This window comes from Neovison vison, chromosome 3, assembly GCF_020171115.1.
Source record: "Neovison vison isolate M4711 chromosome 3, ASM_NN_V1, whole genome shotgun sequence".
NCBI lineage: Eukaryota > Metazoa > Chordata > Mammalia > Carnivora > Mustelidae > Neogale > Neogale vison.
Genome location: NC_058093.1, coordinates 89,896,814 through 89,918,999, shown reverse-complemented (window position 1 = coordinate 89,918,999; position 22,186 = coordinate 89,896,814). Strand labels below are relative to the sequence as shown.

General features: G+C 35.2%; 1 protein-coding gene across 1 annotated transcript in view; it reads right to left on the bottom strand.

Annotated features, from left to right (window-relative positions):
• LRP1B (LDL receptor related protein 1B) overlaps positions 1–22,186 on the bottom strand; it is a 1,985,448-nt gene that overhangs the window by 1,064,858 nt on the left and 898,404 nt on the right. The window contains exons 4-5 of the mRNA XM_044242553.1: positions 7,405–7,524; positions 3,503–3,631 (exon numbers count right to left, since the gene is read on the bottom strand). Of these exons, the coding sequence (XP_044098488.1) occupies positions 3,503–3,631; positions 7,405–7,524 (249 nt within the window). The remainder of the gene's footprint in view (positions 1–3,502; positions 3,632–7,404; positions 7,525–22,186) is intronic.

The window sequence follows — 22,186 nt, the reverse complement described above, 5'->3', positions numbered from 1 at the left end:
ATCCTTTGGGCTTGATATTTCTTTCTTTCATTCTTTTTTTTTTTTTTTTTCCTTTCTAAAGCCTATAGATATTTTACACACATCCAGGGTTCTGGGCCAGCTCGTTCTAATATCCCATAGTTTCCCATGCTCCCAACTTCTGAGACACCTGGAACTCTGGCTTTCCTGGGAGAAAAAGTTAGGTTCCAGAGCCCAGTAGGATAGGATTGGAGAGGAAGAAAAAAGTGGAGCCAATCTAAGCAGCCAGGTAAAGGAAAAGGAGAATGGCAAAGATTTAAGACAAATGGAGTTTAATTTAAAACATTTTCCTAGCACCTCAGTTATGACCGCACTATAATATGATAAAATCACCACAAAAAATGTAAGGAAGATATGAACAGACACTTCTCCAATCAAGACATACAAATGGCTATCAGACACATGAAAAAATGTTCATCATCATTAGCCCTCAGGGAGATTCAAATTAAAACCACATTGAGATATCACCTTACACCAGTTAGAATGGCCAAAATTAACAAAACAGGAAACAACATGTGTTGGAGAGGATGTGGAGAAAGGGGAACCCTCTTACACTGTTGGTGGGAATGCAAGTTGGTGCAGCTTCTTTGGAGAACAGTGTGGAGATTCCTCAAGAAATTAAAAATAGAGCTTCCCTATGACCCTGCCATTGCACTACTGGGTATTTACCCCAAGGATACAGATGTCGTGAAAAGAAGGGCCATCTGTACCCCAATGTTTATAGCAGCAATGGCCACGGTCGCCAAACTCTGGAAAGAACCAAGATGCCCTTCAACGGACGAATGGATAAGGAAGATGTGGTCCATATACACTATGGAGTATTATGCCTCCATCAGAAAGGACGAATACCCAACTTTTGTGTCAACATGGATGGGACTGGAAGAGATTATGCTGAGTGAAATAAGTCAAGCAGAGAGAGTCAATTATCATATGGTTTCACTTATTTGTGGAGCATAACAAATAGCATGGAGGAAAAGGGGTGTTAGAGAGGAGAAGGGAGTTGGGGTAAATTGGAAGGGGAGGTGAATCATGAGAGACTATGGACTCTGAAAAACAATCTGAGGGGTTTGAAGTGGCGGGGGGGTGGGAGGTTTGGGTACCAGGTGGTCGGTATAATATAGGGCACGGATTGCGTGGAGCACTGGGGTGTGGTGAAAAAATAATGAATACTGTTTTTCTGAAAAGAAATAAATTAAAAAAAATTTTTAAAAAATGTAAGGTTGATGCATTATATAAAAATGTATATTGAAGCCAAAATATCCTGTGTTCATTTGTTATCAATTTGAGACAGCTAAAAGAAAACTGATAGTTTTCCTTGTGAATCTGTACGAATACACTGGTTCAAATATCCAATGTGACCTTTAGAACTAGTCAGTATATGTTCTAGAATTGTGCCATTTACAGCCTTACCAGCAACTCATTTTCTTCTACAACTACAAAAACCAGGAACATTCCCATAAAAACTGTATTTTTTAAACTCTATAGATCAATACTGTCATCAAGCCAGCCACCAAGAGGTGGAGGTTTTTATATGTCCTATTATCAATTCTGGAGTCATCAAATCTCCTTGAGTCAGCATTACATTAGCAGGTAGCATCCCTCCCTGGTTACATTCTGTTATTGGCAGATACCTTCTCCACGTAGAAAGAGAGGAAATGCCTCTGTGTAGGGTTTATCACATTACACCCTCCCTGTATAGCCACAGTGATACTGTGTGGATCAATAGAAACAGCAAAGAACAAGCCTTCTACATCTTCAGCCCATCAATACTTTAAATCAGAACTCTTAGTGGTAGACAAAAAGAACATACGATTGACTTAATTTTTCTCAGGGATTGCCTCTGAAACATAAGTAGGGCTTCACAAACCAAGTCAGTAATTTAAAGAAATAAACTAAGAAGTAGAAGAGTTCTTTCTAATTTGGTATACAAATATGTTTAGTTAATAACCGAACACACTCAGGGAAATTGTTGAAAGTACAGCATGAGGTTATGTTGTGAAGAAATAGTTGTGGCAGCTTGCTGAGCAAATCCAATGCTTTGTTCAATCTGGTTTCAAAAAAGAGAATCCCGTCTCATGCCTACTTTTCCACTCACTAATAAAAGGGTGTGGGGGACATTCAATTAATTTATCAAAATAGCATAATTTGAAAATCCATAAAATGAAACCAGATTTCAGAAAAGTTGAAAGAAGCTAGATGGAACAGCATGTACATATCTCCTTGTATTATTCTTAATTCAGCTCACTAAACAATTAGATTTATCCTATTGTTACTAGCACATCTCAAGGCTATTTCATTACCAAATCATCAATATTCATTGAGTGTTTACTGTAGGCTGAATGCTGTGTAGAAACCATAGGCTTTATTTGCAGGGACAAAGTAAAAGAAAGACAGGGTTAAAACATGAAATTCAAACACTTAAAAGAGGAACGTTCATTTTAGTAATTTTAACCAGAAAAGAAGTTTATTCTTTCTTTTTCTTTTCTTTCCTTGTTCCCTTCTTTCCCTTCTCCCTTCCTTGCTTCCACAAATGTTCATCAAGTACCTATGTATTCCAGGCTATGATCAGATACCAGTAAACAACAATAAACAAAACTGACAAGTTTCATACTCTCGTAACACTCCCATTATTCTGGAGAAATCAGATGATAAACAAATACATAATAAGTTCATTTCAAAAGGTAGGGATATAAAGAAAATAAAAGTGAAAAATCATATAGTGATTGAGTAGGAATGCATAAATAAATAAAATTGAGAAATAAGATAGCAATGGAGAGGGTATACGCCATTAAGCAGAATGGTCAAAGAAGGTCACTCTGAATGTTGCCATTTTAGCTAAGACTTGAATGATAAGAATGTGAATATCACAGGGAAAAGCACTGCAGGCAAATAAAACAGGAAGTGGAACAACCTCAAAGCAAGAGCAATGTGGTAGAAGAAGGACAAGGAAACCAGTATGGCTGATGAGTAATGAACAGAGAGTAGCAATAAGTGAGATGGTTAAGGTAAATGATACCACAGCATTAGATCCTTACATGTATTGTGAGAAGTTTGGATTTTATTCTCAAGATGAGTACATGTAATTGGGAGATTTTAAGCATGAGAATGACATGATTTGGCTTACATTTTAGCAGATCACTTTATTATGCTGAGTATGAATTTTGGTGGGAAAGCAGGAGCTCAAAGAAAGCAGTTAGGAATCTATTGCCTAGTGTGGGAGAGAGATGGCTAACTCAGATCCATTAATCCATTTCTTTTGAACAGGTTTTTTAAAACTAGAAACTTCCTGTAATGGAAGGAGTTTTGGGATGATCAGTGACAACTGAAATAACTGCTCTGGATTTTTAGCTATAGATCAGTGAATTAAAATGAAGGAAAAATCATTTTCTTCCAAGTCCATAGTACTGTACTACATTTCTAGTGAAAAGGAACTGCAAAAGGGAAACAAGAAATTCTACAAGGACAAAAAAAAATTATAACTTACCATTTTTGGCTTTGCAAGATCTGTTGTCTGGCTGCATTATGTAGCCCTCCACACAACTGCAGGCATAGGAACCATATGTATTTATGCAGGTCTGGCTGCATGCGCCATAAATAGCACATTCATCTTGATCTACAAGGAAAATGGGTATCATTTCTAAGCAGATTTATTGTTGGTCATTTTTTCCCCTAGAAGAAAACTTTTTTTTCTTCAGATTTTGGAAGTAGATAATTATTTTGGAAAGGGAGAACAAAATGCAGTAAGTCTTTTCCAAACCACACTAACTGAAAGTCAAAATTCAAAGTTGCTTTAATAGTTACAGAGATAAAACATCAAACTTAGTATCTAATTTTTAATTTTAAAAGATAATATTAAGGCTAGAAATTCTTGGATATTTTTGCAAAGATGTGAAATGCACTTTAAAGAATAAAAAGTTTATGTCTTTTTCACTATTTTAACAAAGAATTAGTCTGGTAACGTGGTTTTCAATGAACAGATTAATAGTTCTGAACCTAGCTATGCAAATCACCTTCACTGGATCAAAAACAGGAAACTATTAAGCATTCATTGAAAAGAAAACTTTCATCTTAAATTTTATTAATATCTATGGTCCCATTTCTATTCCCTACCATCCTCCCTTTCCTGCCTCCTGAATCTTGTTCAAGTCTCTCTAAACAGCAAGTGCTTAAGGATTCTTAACCAACTAGGCTAATATATACATATATGTCAGCTACTAATTTGGACTAATGTATATTCAGTCTGTCCTGTGTACTGTGTACTCTACTAATCCTTGATGAAACAAACAAACAAAAAAAACATGATAACACATGGTTCCTACTTCTAAGTGAATCAAGTCTAATGAAACATAATTATAATTCTACGCATTTCTTTGTAATAGGGGCATACTCTGGTTATGAGAATAACACAGAGAAGTGAACCTGCTTGGAATCAGAGAGAGAATATTGAGTGAAGGTTGAATACTGACTTGGATTTAAAGGATGGTTTGGATTTTCTCAGATTCAATAAGAAGGGATAAGATGGAAAGAGGCATTCCAGTTAAAATAGCATGTGAAATGATATTGGGATGACATAGTAGGGATTTCAAAGAAGTACAAAGGGTCAATTAGAATAAGGGTGGATAAGCGGGGAGATAAGAGATGGCACTGAGAAAGTAGTTTTGGGGCCAGATAATGAAGTTATTTGTATGCTAAAGTAAAGCGCTGTACATTGTATGTAGGCATCGTGAAAGCATTAATTGGATGAACTTTATAATACAAATAAAAAATGGACTGGTGAAAGTAGAGAAGAGATCCTGGAAAATTAGTTATGTGCTAATTTCACACAAGAAATTGTATTTTAATTCCATTAAAATTTGAACTAAGTCAGTGGTAGTGCAGATGGAGAAGAGAGAATGGACTGAAATGTTTAAGAACTAGAAGAGACAACATGTGAAAACTGGATAGATGGAAATGAATGGTGCTATACTAAAATAGGAATAAGTGGTATAATAAAAATATGTATTTGGTCTTTATCCTCAGTTTCTGGCACAGAGTTCCTAAAGCCCTTGCAATTTTCTGAGTTATAGGAGTGTCTTTTGTTATTTATGAACCCCTTTGGAACATACCTTAGTCTGTGTCAATGAGGTGACTCAGCGTGGGGCCACTAGATGATGCCAGGATGGGGGTGGGGGGGCTCCTCACCAGAAAGACCAAATGGATGATTAAAGGGTTGGAACTCTCAGCCCACTCTCTGAACACTGAGCTAAGAAAAGAGTTTACTAAGGAAAAGCAAAAATATTCCTGAGTAGTTAAGGGGCCATTTAAATTGGGAAACTATGCATTTGTATGGCATTAATTTGCACTTTTCTCAGATTTCTTTGGCTTTATATAACAGCTTGCATTCGTGGATGGTTTGTTTGAAGGAAGTTGCTTTGGGAATAAAAAGAATAGTTTTTGAAGTTAAGTTTACAGTGATAATGAAAGAAATTAAATCTTGCATTTGGTAAAATCCAGCCCCTAGTGGCAGAAATGATTCTTCTTTTTCACAGATTTTTCAGGTTTAATTTTATTGATTCCTATTTTAGCTTTTCTGACATGATTATGCTATCCGGGAGAGCAATATGAGTAATGATTTTTTGTTGTTGTTGTTCTTTTTAGCCAGAATGCACTGCTATGACATTCATGTAACTCCACAAAATTGGCCGCAAAGGAATAGGCATGTCATTACTTAATAATGCTGCCTTCTTTCTCCCTCTGAGGACAGAAACTACCCTGGAAATATGGCTTCAGGAAAGCATTAATGATGCTCAATTCTGGTCATCCAGGGTGGCAAAAAAGTAAAAAGAGCTCCTCTGTCAGTAATGACCTTCCATACTGATTGATGCATAATTCCTTATCAATAGTCAAAAGAAGATATTAATTATGATTACCTTTATGGTTTTAATTAGGAGATTGGAGAGAAAGAGATCGATTGTAATAAGAGCCGAAAATCTTGACTCCCATAGGAATCAGTTGTAGCAAAAGGGTAAGGATACTGTATAGGTATTTAACCTCCCCTGTGTGAATGGAAAGAGCTGTTTTGAACTGGAAATTGCATGCATGTGTGAGTGTATGCAGAAGTACTATTCATATATGGCTGACTTTTGGGTTTATAAGGTGTCTAATGTTGCCAGCTCTTCTATCTGAAAAAAAAAAATAGTCTGAGCTTTTGTGTGCAATATTCTGATTTTTAAATGTTGGTTTAAAATTGGTGTGAGTCAAATAAATACACCAGCTTGATCCACCTATTGTCAGATTAAATAGCCTCCAAGTCTAACAAACACTTAATAATAAATGTTTCTGTAATATTTGTATTATGCAGAAAACAAATAGCAAATGAAAAATTCAAATCCCAGATGGACATTAAAAAGCAATGAACCTCTTCAAGACAAGAATAAGTGGACTCCACAGACCTAAGCTTTAGTCCCAAGTCTATTACTAAGATGTGTAGGACTTAAGTAAGTTACTTAATTTATCAGGGTCTCACTTTTCTCACTTCTGTCATTAGAGTTTGAACAATATTCTCCCTGAGACTTCTTTCTACCTTAAGATTCTGTTTCTATGTAAAAATGATAATATTAAAGAAAAGGTTTAAAGCAATTGGCAAAGCACCAGTTTCTTTGTAAAATAGTCTGCTTATTAGTGGCTCTAGCAATGCAGATATTCTTTGATTTTATGTATAGAGTCTATATTTTATGTTTCTATATATAGATTCTAAGTACTATACAAAATAATTTATTACTTATATTACAGATTTATATACATATACTAACATATATATAATAGATGTTAATAGAATGGAGAAGTAACCTAGAATTGTTCAATATGGCAGAGTGGAGTCATTTCAGAGGGTAAGTATGTTCCGTGGAGCTTTCACAAAAGCAAGAATTAAGACATTAAAAATACACATAAATATTTTTATGTTCATCATTGCTGTTGGTAAAATGCCAACTTCCAGAATTACCAATGGAAAAATTGTAAAGAACATTGCACAAAATTATTAACCTAACTTAGTTAATAACAAATGTCTACTACACTGCAGCTGTATAACTGCCAGAAAACATCTAGGAAGTTAAAACTGTTAAATTCAGTGATTTCATGGTTAACCCAAACCACTTCCCATTTTTGACATTTCCCATATTTGATATTATTGAAATATGAATTGAAAGCTGACTGGTAAAAATGCATATCTGTTATGTTTTATGTGTATGATATATGTAGGAGTATCATCTTTTAAATCTCAAGAAACAAAAAAAAAAGTTAGCTTAACCTCTGTATGAAGCACATGATAGGTGCTCAAAGATACTTGATTTCTGTAAAGTAAGGTTTTATAAAAAAAAAAAAAAAAGATTCACATGTCATACTTACCTCTACAGCTTCTCCCATCTTCTTTTACTTCAAATCCATCCTCACAGTAACATCTTGTACTATTTCTGACCATTGCACATTTATACTGACAATTCAACTGCTGACAAGTGGATAACAGTTCTGGAGAAGAAAAACAAAGACACTATATTAATATAACTGTGCACACATGTGTCCTATATAAATTTAAATATTGTTAATATTTACTCAGAGCATAACCACAAGATTACAGTTCTGATTGGTCTCCTTGAAAATTTCTGTGATTGGTTGAGAGAACAAAGAACTATTCACTCTAAAATATGTTGGCTTGTATTTGTTTGAAGTATTGTTAACAAAATTTCAGATGTTCGGTCTTTCACGTTTACCTCATTATGTGGGTTCAAAGACACAAATCTTTTCAAATTCTGGTATATTAAATTATTTCAATAGGAAAAATGTCCATTTGATGGTTGATTTCAACATTTATACATTTTTTATCTGACACATCAATTGATTCTCTATCTTTTAAGGACTTGTTTTGATTTATAATCCATGTATAAACTTCATGGCAATCAATGTGAATATATTCCATTTCAATAATTTATCTTTCATTGGTTACAAAATATTAAACAAATACTGGACATAATGTATTTCATTATATCTGAACTCTTTCAGAGCAAATACATCATTGAAGCAAAAGTTTAGCAAACCCTCAGAGTAGATTAGAATTCAATATGATAAATGCATGAAACAGAGATGAGGTGACAGAAGCATGTTCATTGCACAAATAATTTCTAACAGGAATAAGATTTGCTAAACTAGAAAAATATACAGATAAAATGTGTTACTGATTTTGCTGTCTGAAAATAGAGGTATTAATAGACTGCAACAATCTCTTTTTCCCCTGGGGGAAAAATTTTTCTCCCCTGGGGAGAAAAATAAGAGTTTTGAAGATTGAAGTTAAATGATTCAAAATATGTTGATAATGCTACAAGTTTAGCCAGTGCTTGAGAAAAATACATATATATATATATGTGTGTATACACACACACACACACACACACATATATATATATATTATAATAAAAGTATATGAATGGTCCAATGTGGAAAAGAACAGCTAGAACATTCCAAATTGAAAATTTGCTATTTACTATACAAAGTATTTTCTCAGGCCAATTATTTTTCAATTCTTTCATGCAATTATTTCATGCATCTTCCCTTCTTAAAACCCCAAATCTTCTTCCTAATGGCCACTCACATATTGTGATCTTACTTTCTACTTTTCCTGAGATAACAGAAGCAATACAAGAGCTTTCCCACAGATTTATTCTTCACATTTACCTACTTCAGCATATTCTTGTTCTTGTTTTTCAAACTTGGTTGAATTCATAATGAAAGCTTAACTCCAATCCCTGTAGACAAATCCCCTCCCCTCTCACCTATTCAAGGGTATCTTTTCAACTATTCTCTGCTTCCTCTCATTATCATTTCTTAAATAATTTATATTAGATAAAACAAGAACCCATCTCTTTTTGACAAATAAAACTTTTTGGAATACAGTCATGCCCATTTGTTTACATATAATATATTTTTTATCTTATGTTAGTCACCATACAGTACATCATTAGTTTTTTTTTTAACATCATTAGTTTTTGATGTAGTATTCCATGATTCATTGTTTGTGTATAACACCCAGTGCTCTATGCAGTCTATGCCCTCCTTAATACTCATCACTAGGTTCACCCTTCCCCTGCCCCCTTTCCTTCTTTCTTTCTTTCCTCTGCCCCCTTCTCTCAGTTTGTTTCCCAGAGTCCATGGTCTCTCATGTTCATCTCCCACTCCAGTTTACCCCCCCTTCTATTTTCCCTTCCTCTCTTAATGTCCTCCATGCTATTCCTTACGTTCCACATAAGTGAGGCCATATGATAATTGACTTTCTCTGCTTGACTTATTTCACTTAGCCTAATCTCCTCGAGTCCCATCCATGTTGATGCAGAAGTTGGGTATTCATCCTTTTCAATGCCTGAGTAATATTCCATTGTGTATATGGACCACATTTTCTTTATCCATTTGTCTGTTGAAGGGCATCTCAGCTCTTTCCACAGTATGGCTATTGTGGACATTGCTGCTATGAACATTGAAGTGTATGTGCTCCTTTTCACTGTATTTGTATCTTTGGAGTAAATACCCAGTAGTGCAACTGCTGGTCATAGGGTAACTCTATTTTTAATTTTTGAGGAACCTCCACACTGTTTTCAAAAGTAGCTGTACCCACTTGTATTCCCACCAACTGTATAGGAGGGTTCCCCTTTGTCCACATCCTCTCCAACATTTGTTGTTTCCTGCCTTGTCAATTTTTGCCATTCTAACTGGTGTAAGGTGGTATCTTGATATGGTTTTGATTTTAATTTCCCTGATGGTTAATGATAATGAACTCTTTTTTTCATGTGACTGTTAGCCATTTGTGTATCTTCTTTTAAGAAGTGTCTGTTCATGTTCTTTGCTTATTTTATGACTTACTTGTTTTTTTTGGATGATGAGTTTGAGAAGTTCTTTATAGATCTTAGATATCAGTCCTTTGTCTGTAGTATCATTTGCAAATATCTTCTCCCATTCGGTGGGTTGTCTCTTTGTTTTGTTGACTGCTTCTGCTATGCAGAAGTTTTTATCTTAATGAAGTCCCAAGAGTTCATTTTTGTTTTTGTTCCCCTTGCTTTTGGAGATGTGTCTTGAAAGAAGTTGCTGTGGCCAATGTCAAAATGGCTACTGCCTATGTTCTCCTCTAGGATTTTGATGGATTGCTATCTCACATTGTGGTCTTTCATCCATTTTGAGTTTATCTTTGTGTATGGTATAAGAGAATGGTCAAGTTTCATTCTTCTGTATATAGGTTCTCCAATTTTCTCCGCACCATTTATTGAAGAGACTCTCTTTTTTCCATTGGATATTTTTTCCTGCTTTGTCAAAGATTAGTTGACCTAGTAGAGGGTCCATATCTGGGCTCTCTCTATTCTGTTCCACTGGCCTATGTGTCTATTTTTATGCCAGTACCATGATGTTTTAGTGATCACAGTTTGTAATATAGCTTGAAATCAGGCAACGTAATGCCTTCAGCTTTGTTTTTATTTTTTGACATTTCCGTGGCGATTCAAGGTATTTTCTGATTCCATACAAATTTTAGGATTGTTTTTTCCAGTGCTTTGACAAATGCCATTGTTATTTTGATCGGGATGGCGTTGAAAATACGTATAGATTGCTCCAGGCAGCACAGATATTTTAACAATGTTTATTCTTGCAGTCCATGAGCAGGGAATGTTTTTCCATCTTTTTGTGTCTTCTTCAATTTCTTTCATGTGTGTTCTGTAGTTCCTAGAGTATAAATGCTTTTCCTCTTTGGCTGGGTTTATTCCAAGGTGTCTTATGGTTTCCGGTGCTATTGTAAATTGATCTATTTTCTAATTTCTCTTTCTACAGTTACATTGTTAGTGTATAAGAAAGCAACTGATTTCTGTGTATTGATTTTGTATCCTGCCACATTTACTGAATTGCTGTATGAATATGGGTTTTCCACATAGAGTATCATGTACCTGAAGAGAGTGAGTAGACTTCTTCTTTGCCAATTTGAATATATTTATTTCTTTTTGTTGTCTGATTGCTGTTACTAGGATTTCTAGTATTATGTTGAACAACAGTGGTGAGAGTGGGCATCCTTTTCATGTTCCTGATCTCAATGGAAAGGCTCTCATCTTTTTCCTATTGGGAATGATATTTACTGTGGGTTTTTCATAGATGGATTTTATAAAGTTGAGAAATGTTCCCTCTATCCCTGTACTCTGAAGAGTTTTAATCAGGAAAGGATACTGTATTTTGTCAAAGCTTTTTCTGCATCTGTTGCAAGGGCCACAGGGTTCTTGTCCCTTCTCTTATGTGTTCTATCACATTGATTGATTTGTGAATGTTGAACCACAAATAAATCCCATACTTGGTTGTGGTGGATAATCCTTTTAATGTACTGTTGGATCCTATTAGGTAGGATCTTATTGAGAATTTTGGCATCCATATTCATCACAGATATTGGTCTGAAATTCTCCTTTGCAGTGGGGTCTTTTCTTGGTTTCAGGATCAAGACAATGATGACCTCATAGAAAGAGTCTGAAAGTTTTCCTTTTGTTTCAATTTTTTGAAACGGCCTCTGGAGAATAGTTATTATTTCTTATTTGAATATTTGGTAGACTTCTCCAGAATCCATCAGACCCTGGACTATTGTTTTTGGGAGGTGTTTGATCACTGCTGCAATCTCGTTACTGGTTATTGGTCTATTCAGGTTATCAATTTCTTCCTGTTTCAGTCTTTTAGTTTATAGGTTTCCAGGAATGCCTCCATTTCTTCCAGATTGATAAATGTATTGTTATATAGCTGTTGATAATTATTTCTGATAATTCTATTTATTTCCTTAGTATTAGTCATGATCTCTCCCCTTTCATTCATAATTTTATTAATTTGGGCTCTTTCTCTTGTCTTTTGGATAAGTCTGGCCAGTGATGTATCAATCTTATTACTTCCTTCAAAGGGCCAGCTTTTAGTTTTATTAATGTGTTCTACAGTATTTCTGGCTTCTAATTAATTGATCTCTGCTTTAATCTTATGTACCTTCTGGCACATGAGTTGGGCTTAATTTGTTGTTGATTTTCCAGATGTTTAAGGTGTAAAGATAGTTTACGTATTCAGGATTTTTCTATTTTTTTTTGAGCGAGGCTCGGATGGCTATGCATTTTCCACTTAGGACCATCTTTGCCATATCCCATAGGTTTTGGATAGATATGTCTTCATTCTCATTGGTTTCCAAGAATTGTTCAAGTTCTTTGATTTCCTGGTTGACCTGAACATTCTTGAGCAGGATGATCTTTAGCTTCCAACTGTCTGAATTTTTTCCAAACCTTTTCTTGTGATTGAGTTCCAGTTTCAAAGTTGGTCTGAGAATATGCAGTGAATAATCTGAATCTCTTGGTATTGGTTGAGACCTGATTTTTGACCCAGTATGTGGTCTCTTTCTGAAGAAAGTCCTATGTGCACTTGAGAAGAATGAGTATTCTGTTGTTTTAGAGTAGAATGTTCTGTATATGTCTATGAGGTCCATCTGGCCCACTGTGTCTTCCAAAGCTCTTGTTTCTTTGTTGATTTTCTTCTTAAATGATCTGTCTATTGCTGAGAGTGGAGATTGAGGGCTCCTAATATTAATGTATTATAATCAATATGTCTCTTTCTTGTGATTAGCAGTTGGTTGTTCCCATGTTGGGGACGTAGGTATTTACAACTGTTGGATCTTATTGTTGGATAAACCCTTTAAGAATGATAGAGTGTTCTTCTGTAGCTCTAACTATAGTCTTTAGCTTAAGATCTAATTTGTCTGATATAAGAACTGCTATCCCAGCTTTCTTTTGAGGTGTTTCCATGAAAGATACTTCTCCATCCCTTCACTTTCCATCTGGATATATCTTTAGATTCAAAATGAGTCTCTGTAGACAGCATATGGATGGGCCCTGTCTTTTTACCTTATCTGCAACCCTGTGCCATTTTATGAGAGCATGTAGGCCATTCACATTGAGAGTGATTACTAAAAGATATGATTTTATTATCATCATGTTGCCTGTGAAGTCCTTGTTTCTATAGATTGTCCCTGTATATTTCTGTTCTATATTACTCTTGGTTCTTTCTCCTTTTATAGCACCCCCCTTAATATTTCTTGCAGGGCCAGCTTGGTGGTCACATATTCTTTCAGTTTCTACCCATCCTGGAAGCCCCTTATTTCTCCATCCATTCTGAATGATAGTCTTGCCAGATAAAGAATTCTTGGCTGCATATTCTTCGCATTTGGTGCCCTGAATATGTCCTGCCAGCCCTTTCTGGCTTGCCAGGTCTCCATGGCCAGGTCTGATGTTATTTTGATGTTCCTCCCTCTGTACATAAGGAATCTCTTCACCGTAACTCCCTTAAAATGGTTTCCTTGATTCTAAGATATGCAAATTTTTCTATTACAAGCCTCAACATTAGGCTGCAATCCTTTACTCTGGGGGTGGGGGGCGTGCTCTCCCTGCCTCAAAGGTATAAATGCTTGTTTCATTCCAGATTAGGAGAGTTCTCAGCTAGGATTTGGTCAAACATATCTTCTGGTCTCTCTCTCCACACCCTCAAGGATCCCAATCATTCTGACATTGGAACTTTTCATGGTATCATTTATTTCTCTAATTCTGTTTTCATGGATTTTAACCTGTTTGTTCCAGGCCTCCTTCTGCTCCTTCTTTTCTATCAGATTGTCTTCAAGTTCACTAATCCATTCTTCTGCTTCATTTACCCTAACTGTTAGAGTATCTAGATTAGATTTATCTTGTGGATAGTATTTTTAAGTTCTGCCAGATCCACTCTCATTTCTGCCCTCAGTGAATCTATATTGCTATTAATAGTTTTCTCCAGCCTAACTATTGTCTTCATAACTGCTACCCTGATGTCTATTTCTGACATCTTGCTTAGATCTATATACATTAGATCTGCCGGAGAGGCCATTGTCTCTGGGTCTTTTCTTTGTTGAGTGCTCCTCCTCTTAGTCATTCTGTTGAGCTGTAGTTGAGGAGATGTATAGCTGAAAATATCAACCACAATCAAGGCAAGGGAAGCTTTGGAGCAAATGGAAGTCACCACCAAAAATAAATAAATAAATAAATAAATAAATAAATAAATAAATCAGCCAAAATGAGACCCGAAAGTAAGATTTATAAAGTACAAAAACAAAAACAAAGTAAAAGAGTGACAAAACAAAACAGAAAAACTAAAACAAACAAACAAACAACAAACCAGAAAAAGGAATACAAAATAAAAGGGATGGGAGGGTGACAGGAAGGTGGCTATAATCCTTTGATGTGGGTGAGGAAGTGTATTTCATTTGTTTTGGGTGTATTTTGTTCTCTTTGTTAGAGAACTCTACTTCCCAGAGATACAGAGAAATTAAAACTGGTGTATATATAAAGGTAATATTGAATAGGGAAAAAAGGACTATATATATGAGAGACTATGGACTCTGAAAAACAATCTGAGGGGTTTGAAGTGGCGGGGGGGTGGGAGGTTGGGGTATCAGGTGGTGGGTATTATAGAGGGCACAGCTTGCATGGAGCACTGGGTGTGGTGAAAAAATAATGAATACTGTTTTTCTGAAAATAAATAAATTGGAAAAAAATCAGTCATAAAAAAATATATATAAAAATGAAATACATAATATATAAATATATATAAGAAAAGATATATCTATACATATATATGTATATATATATATATCAATCATCAGTCGAGAGGTACAAAAGATGGAGTTAGGATTGTGCAGATAGATAGAAGTTAGTCACTGGAAAGTAATCCTTCAATGATCTTGATGTTGATAAGTCAATGACCTTTTTTCAATCTTCATGTTACTTGACCTATCAGCAGTATTTGACAGTTAACTACTTTCTGATACACAATTGCATTGCTTCCAGAGTGCTACACTTTTGATGTTCCTCCTGTTTCACAGTCTCCTTTGCAGGGTTCTTTCCATTCTAGTCAATCACATAAGGTTGGAGTGCTTCAAGGCAGAAATCATGGTCTTTGTCTCTTGTCTCTCAATTTACTACTGGTGAACTCATCAAGTATCATGGCATCCCCTTTCACTAGAACATAAACACCAGTACCATGACTTGAAAGCTAGTTATGCATTCTCAGATTTCTAATTTTCACTGCTCTCATTACAATCAATACTTTATATTAAATTTATTTCTCCTTGAAATACCCAGAACAATTTCTGCTTCCTTGACATGGATTCAACCAATATGCAGATCAACTATATCTGATGTGTAGGCTTGAATTTTGGCTCATCATTAATTATATAACAATACAATGTTGGTATTTATGTAATGTACAAAGACCAGTAATTTGTTCTGTAAAAAATACATTATTAAGAAAAAAATACAGAATAAATGGTTCCATGGAAATTATGGCATTTTTTTCTTTACATTATGGTAGCCATTTACATTTTAGTTTCCCTCACTAGTATCTATAGCTACAAATTATAAACCTAACATATATCAAGTTATTTAATCATGCAATCTCTTTGAAACCCCATAATAGTCTAACTTGCAGATATTATTGTAATTTACATTTTACAGATGAGGGAACTGATGGCTAATAATTATCCCAAGATTTATATAGCAAATATATATGACAGAGCTGCCATTCAAAACAAGGTCAGTCTGCCTACAGAGCCCATGCTGTTAATAATGCCTCTAATTCCAATGTACAATATGGTGATGGTTAGAAATCTGGTGTATTTTATTTTTATTTTTCAATCTAGTTTTAGTAGTGTGCTATAGATAGAACATTTTATAATTTTTATAGGATGAATGACTCAATGAAATAGCTTAACTTGAGGATGAGGATTAATACTCTCGGGTGTCATTTCTAGTCCATTAGATTAAACTAGGTCCTAAAGATAGTTCATTTGCATCTTCAAATTAGGTAATTGAGTTGTCAAATCTTGTTTGATTATGGTGGAATCAGTCCAAAATTGCCTTGAATATACACCTCAACATTGATTGAGCACATAGTCAATGCTAAGCACTCTGCTGGGGTTCTACAAACACAAAATTACTTTAGACAAATTAAGGAATTAACAACATGAGTGTGGAAGTGGGTGGGGTTAGGTGGGAAGGATAACAATGTAAACAACTGTAGAATTCAAAGTTGAAAAATACATATGCTAAATAAAAATAGAAGTGACATGAGCTGGAAAGGGAAGGAATCCTCCAGAAACTGGAAATGAGCAGAGATAATATGGAAAATAGTTCTGAAAAAAAGTTTAATTTGGAGGCATCTGGGTGGCTCAGTGGGTTAAGCGTCTGCCTTATCCTGGGATCAAGCCCCACATTAGGCTCCTTGCTCAGTGGGGAGTCTGCTTCCTCCTCTTTCTCTGCCCCTCCCCCAGCCTGTATGTTCACCTGCTCACTCTCTCTCTCTGTTTCTCTCAAACAAATAAAATCCTTTTAAAAAAGTTTAATTTAAGCAGAAATTTAGAAGATAAGAAGAATTCAGTAAACAAAGTTCATGAGAGTGTATTCCAGATAAAGTATGAGAAATTATGAGAAAATAAATATGACAGGAAAGGATACAAAAAATATGGACAATGATAAATAATTGTGTGTGGCTAACCCACAGTGTTTGATGTAGCAGAAAATGGGACTGGAATTGTTGTTTGGGGCCAAGTCAAAGTGGATTAATTCTTAAATTAAGTAGGCTTTTCTGTTTTGATAATGAGAGTCACTACTAGTAATTGAGGACAGAAGTGTTCATTAGTATCTAACAACAGGGATAAAGATGAGTGACATATCACGAAGGAAGAAAAGCTATCTAAAAGACTAGACATGGCAAAGGCACAAGTTAAGATTATGAAGATTTAGAAGAGTGGATGGCCAAACACTTGGTGAAAGCATAATGACAATGAGTAAATAGTACCCATAAGATGAATTAAGAATAACAGGAGGATTAGAAGTTTGGACGGAAATACTAAATTTGCCTTTGACTGTTTAGTTTCAAATGTTGATAAAAATGGCCAGGAGAGAGTTGAGAATTTGAGTCTATCTAAGAAGAGAAGTCTGGACTGGAGATGTAGCTTTGGAAGTCACAGACATAAAGTAGGTAATTAAAGCCTGAAAAGGAAAGAATCATCCCTTATAAGGAATATTTATAACACAGATAAGCCCCAGAGAACTTTTATATGTGAAAAACAAGCAGAAGAAGAACCATCAACAACAAAAAGTGAGAAATAAATATATAGATGGGAGAAGCAGAAAAGCTTCACAAAATCTGAGGAGGAAGAAGAGTTCATGGAAGTAAGTAGAGCAATAAATGTTAAATCCTTATGAAATATTCTTGAATGAAACCCATAAAATGCATTGTGTTTTCTGATAGGATCAAATAAGACCTTTAAAAAAGGTTTCAGTGGAACAGAGAAGATAAGGATAAACGTAGTAATAATGGGTGGGACAGAAAGAGGAAATAGGAAAGTTTTCTCATAGAAAATAATTAAATGTATTATGAGATAAAGAGAATAAATATAGGGGTTTGACTTAATTTATTTAACCTGTATTTAAGGCAAGCATTTAAGTTCAGTGCTTTAAATATATTATATTTTCCATATAATTTCTATAGCCCACTTCCTTGTTTTCCCTCTCAATTCAATGTACAAAATCCACAGACCATTGGTTTAATCTTTCTACTCTCTCCAATCTTGAAAGATCTGGAATTGGTGCTGTAAATGTTACCAGCATGGGGATAGTGATGGGGAGAATTATGGAAAAATGACAGAAAATGGGGAAAAACTGGATATGAAAGAGTAGACCTCACACATGGTTTTGAATGTTAAGTGGGGTCGAGTGGCTGAAAGTAATGAAAGACAAAAGGACAACTTGGCTTGTGGTTCATCAAATGAGAACTCGGGTGTCTGTGCAAAGAGATAGAAAGCATGTTATCAGGTGAATTGGTAAGTCGTGATTCTTCTATCAGATCATGAAGAATTATGAAGAACTAACAACCTGAAGAACAAAATTTAAAATTTGGCTGAACTCTGGGAAAGCAATACTAATTCCTGTAATGTTATCCATTAGAGCTGCTTACCATTTATGTTTAATTATATGAAGCACTATAATGTTTATGCAGATAATTAAAAATGCATCAGATTAATTTTGTTAAAAAGCTTATTTGGGTAGAACAGAAATTCTGTACTTGAATTATCAGTATTGATAGAATGCTCTACATGAAGTTCATGTAACATTATCATTGGTTTGGATCTTAGGTGAAGTAGGAAGACCACTAGCATCTAAGGTAATGAAATATGAAAGACTGAATCCAGGTATACTTTTTTAAAGATTTTATTTATTTGAGAGAATGAGAGAGAGAGAGAGAGAGAGAGAAAGCAGGGGAACAGGAGAAGGAGAAGCAGGCTCCCCCTGAGCAGGGAGCCCAAGGCACGGCTAGATCCCAGGATCTTGGGATCTGGACCTGAGTCAAAAGGTAGATGCTTAATGACTGAGCCACCCAGGCATCCCTGAATCCAGATATATAATATGGTATTTGATCTATATTTCTCATCATATTCATAAAAGAAAAGTGTCTTTTTTTAATGAAAGGAGAGGAGCAGGGCACCTGAGTGGCTCAGTGAGTTAAAGCCTCTGCCTTCAGCTCAGGTTATGATCTCAGGGTCCTGGGATCGAGCCCTGCATCTGGCTCTCTGCTCAGTGGGAGCCTGCTTCCCTTCTTCTCTCTGCCTGCCTCTTTGCCTACTTGTGATCTCTCTCTGTCAAATAAATAAAAATAAAATATTTTAAAAGGAGAAGACCTATTATTTCAGGAATCAAATCTAATTCAACTGATGGGGACTCTCTCTTTTTTTTTTTTTCCAATTTATTTATTTTCAGAAAAACAGTATTCATTATTTTTTCACCACACCCAGTGCTCCATGCAAGCCGTGCCCTCTATAATACCCACCACCTGGTACCCCAACCTCCCACCCCCCCGCCACTTCAAACCCCTCAGATTGTTTTTCAGAGTCCATAGTCTCTCATGGTTCACCTCCCCTTCCAATTTACCCAAAAGCACATACCCTCCCCAATGTCCATAACCCTACCCCTCTTCTCCCAACCCCCCTCCCCCCAGCAACCACCAGTTTGTTTCGTGAGATTAAGAGTCACTTATGGTTTGTCTCCCTCCCTATCCCATCTTGTTTCATGGATTCTTCTACCCACTTAAGCCCGATGGGGACTCTCTTAATAAAGACCTACTTCATTCTCTGGTATTTAAGGAATCTTTTTAAGACTTTTTTTCAGATAGGAAAAATAGGAGATTATAAAAATGTGAATGTATCTTCTCCATCAAATGCAACTGAACAGCTTACAAGTAATGGGTAACTTTGAGGTACTCAGCTTCTAAACCGTTCTTTAACCAAGAAATAGATTCAAGAAATATATTTCTAGATTTTTATTACTAATAAATGGCAACAGGGACTCTAGAAGGATAGAAAATTATTTCATATTAAATCTCATATCTCTTTCACCACCTTTTTTCTTTTTTTCTAAGTCATAGTACGGTATTATAATTAAGGCCTTAAGTGCTGAAGCTAGAGTACCTAAGCTCCAACCCAGGCTTTATTAATTTCAGGCTATGTGGGTATGGCAAAAAGAAAAAAAAAAAAAAGCTAATATTCATCAATCCTGTTTCCTCTTCCTGAGCAAATAAAAAGATTAATCTTCCCAGTTGACTTGCATTAGGTTAGAGCCATGTATCTGACTTCTAGATAATGCAATATATGCAAAATCAGTGTGTGCTACTTTCTGAACTGGGCTCTAAAGCACTCTGATGATCTTCCACTCTCTCTTTACTTACTTGTCAGCCCCCTGGATGCAAAGAAGCCAGCAGAAGGCTCATAGAACCTTCTGCTAACAGGCCTACACACTGGAGGGAGCCTGAAATAGTAAGCATCCATTGATGACCTATTTGGGTGTTGATATGAGTGAAAATTTGGATTTTTGTTGCATTCAACCCCTGAGGTACCAGGGTTGTTTTAACATAGTATTATGGTGATGGACAAATGACTTAAGTTCTCTATATTTATTTTTCCTTGTCTCTAAAATGGAGATAAATAATAGAAACTACCTCAGAGTTGTTATGAGGCTTAAATGAGGTAAATCATGCAAAGTCCTTAAAATATTGCCTGACACATGTAATTCTTTACATTATTATTTTTTATCATGTTACCATTTAAACTATACCTACAGTCAGTATTCTTCCATAATTTATATAAGTTTCAAGCAATTTGGAGGTGTTTCTTTTTATGATAGAATGATTTTCTCTTTCATTTTTGGGTCTTTAATTTTGGGTGTTACTTGATTCATAGTTATAGTTTTGCCCCCAAAAGACTTGTGTTTCATTTGATACCTTTTGGTGGAGGTACTTTTAATTTTTGGTAAATTCTCCTAAAACCTTTACCCGAATGAAAGATCTCTACCAGGGAAATACTAATCATAAGAAATAAAGATTTTTCTATACTGGCTAACTGGTTTCTATAAAATATGAATATTACTCTTCTGGAGCACTGTGCATGCACATTTAATTTGCTACATGAGCACAGACCAATTAATAAATGAAACAAGACATTTTTACCAAATACTTATGCTAATCTGCAAGGTCTTAAGGGTTTTATGCTTTTTTTTTAACAGCATTGGGATTTAGAACACATTTCCACAAATGTATACAGGTTTATGATTTAGGAAACACATACAGATAAATTTTGTTAACCAGTCTTAGAGTAAAAACAGGACAGTAGAAAAGGCAAATTGAAGTAGATAACCAGATTCCAAAAATTACAAGTTATTACTATTAGGAGGATTTTCCCCTCATCAATTTAGTTTATATAAATATTTTTAAACCAGAGAACCACTGTTTGCAGTCTTATATATGTAGCCATTGGCTCAATCCAAAGTGTGGTCAATAGCAATTATGCTGGCTGCCTTTATGACCAATAATTGAACAATTCATGTTGATCACAATCCACACTGATGTACTGGACTTAGCAGGACAGTGAGAAAACAACTGTGCTATTTTACTCATGTGTTTCTAGGTTACATGTTTCTCCTTGATAGGAAATTAGAACTTTTATGAACTCTTTGTAAAGACCAAAAATTATAGGTGCTTTCTAAATACAGAAGTTATCTGAGACATTGTTTTATAAAATGAGACAGTGTTTAATTCTCAATTTTAGTAATCAAATCACTCCTTGAATTTGGCTTATATAAAAATGCCTTTTAACCAACAACCATAATCATAGTTCTAAGAAAAAAAAATCATTTCCTTATGTAGCACATTAAAAAAGTATTTCACTCACTTTTTATACTTGGAGATTGAAAAGCTGATGCAGCTACTTACCATGCCAGACAGTCCCTCTTGTCAGCAGGACGTATGCTTGACATATTTAGAATGGTGATAATTTGTGTCACATCATTCATCCTCTCACCCCTGTTTCCTTGGCCTAGTAAAATGCAGTGTGCGCTGGCTTGCAGAGATTAGGCTGCTGCTTATGACTACTAATGTGGATTTCTTCAGAATCCTTTGCTTAGTGCTAAACTACAGTCCTGGCTTCGAATTTTCTGTGTTCTCATATGTAAAGATACAACATTAAGGCAGTTTTTAAAGTTATTATTTTTAGTTCTATTTTTGTTTTTATGGTATAAATTTATATACAGTAAACATCATTCCTTCTATGTACAGTTCTGTGAGTTTTGAAAATGCATATTGTCTTTCCAATAGCATCATCAAGATACAGAACACCACCATTACCCCAAGATATTTTCCTGTGCCCTTCTATAGCCAATTCATTTCCCCACTGCCAGATTTGGCAATCACCGGTCATTTTCCATCTTACTAATTCTGCCTTTTCCAGCATGTGCTATAAATGGAATCATCCGGCCTGTAGCATCTTTAGTTAGCATAAAGTATTTGAGACTCAGACAAATTATCTTATCAGTATTGCTGAATAGTATTCCATTGTATGAATGTATCTCAGTTTGTTTACGCATTTCACAGTGACAGATATTTAAGTCACTTCTAGAGTTGAATAAAGTTGGCAAAAACGTTCACATGCAATTTCATGTAAATACAGGTTATCATTTCATTTGAGTAAATCTGAGATTCCTGGTCTGTATGGTAAAATAATGTTTTACTTTATAAGAAACTATGA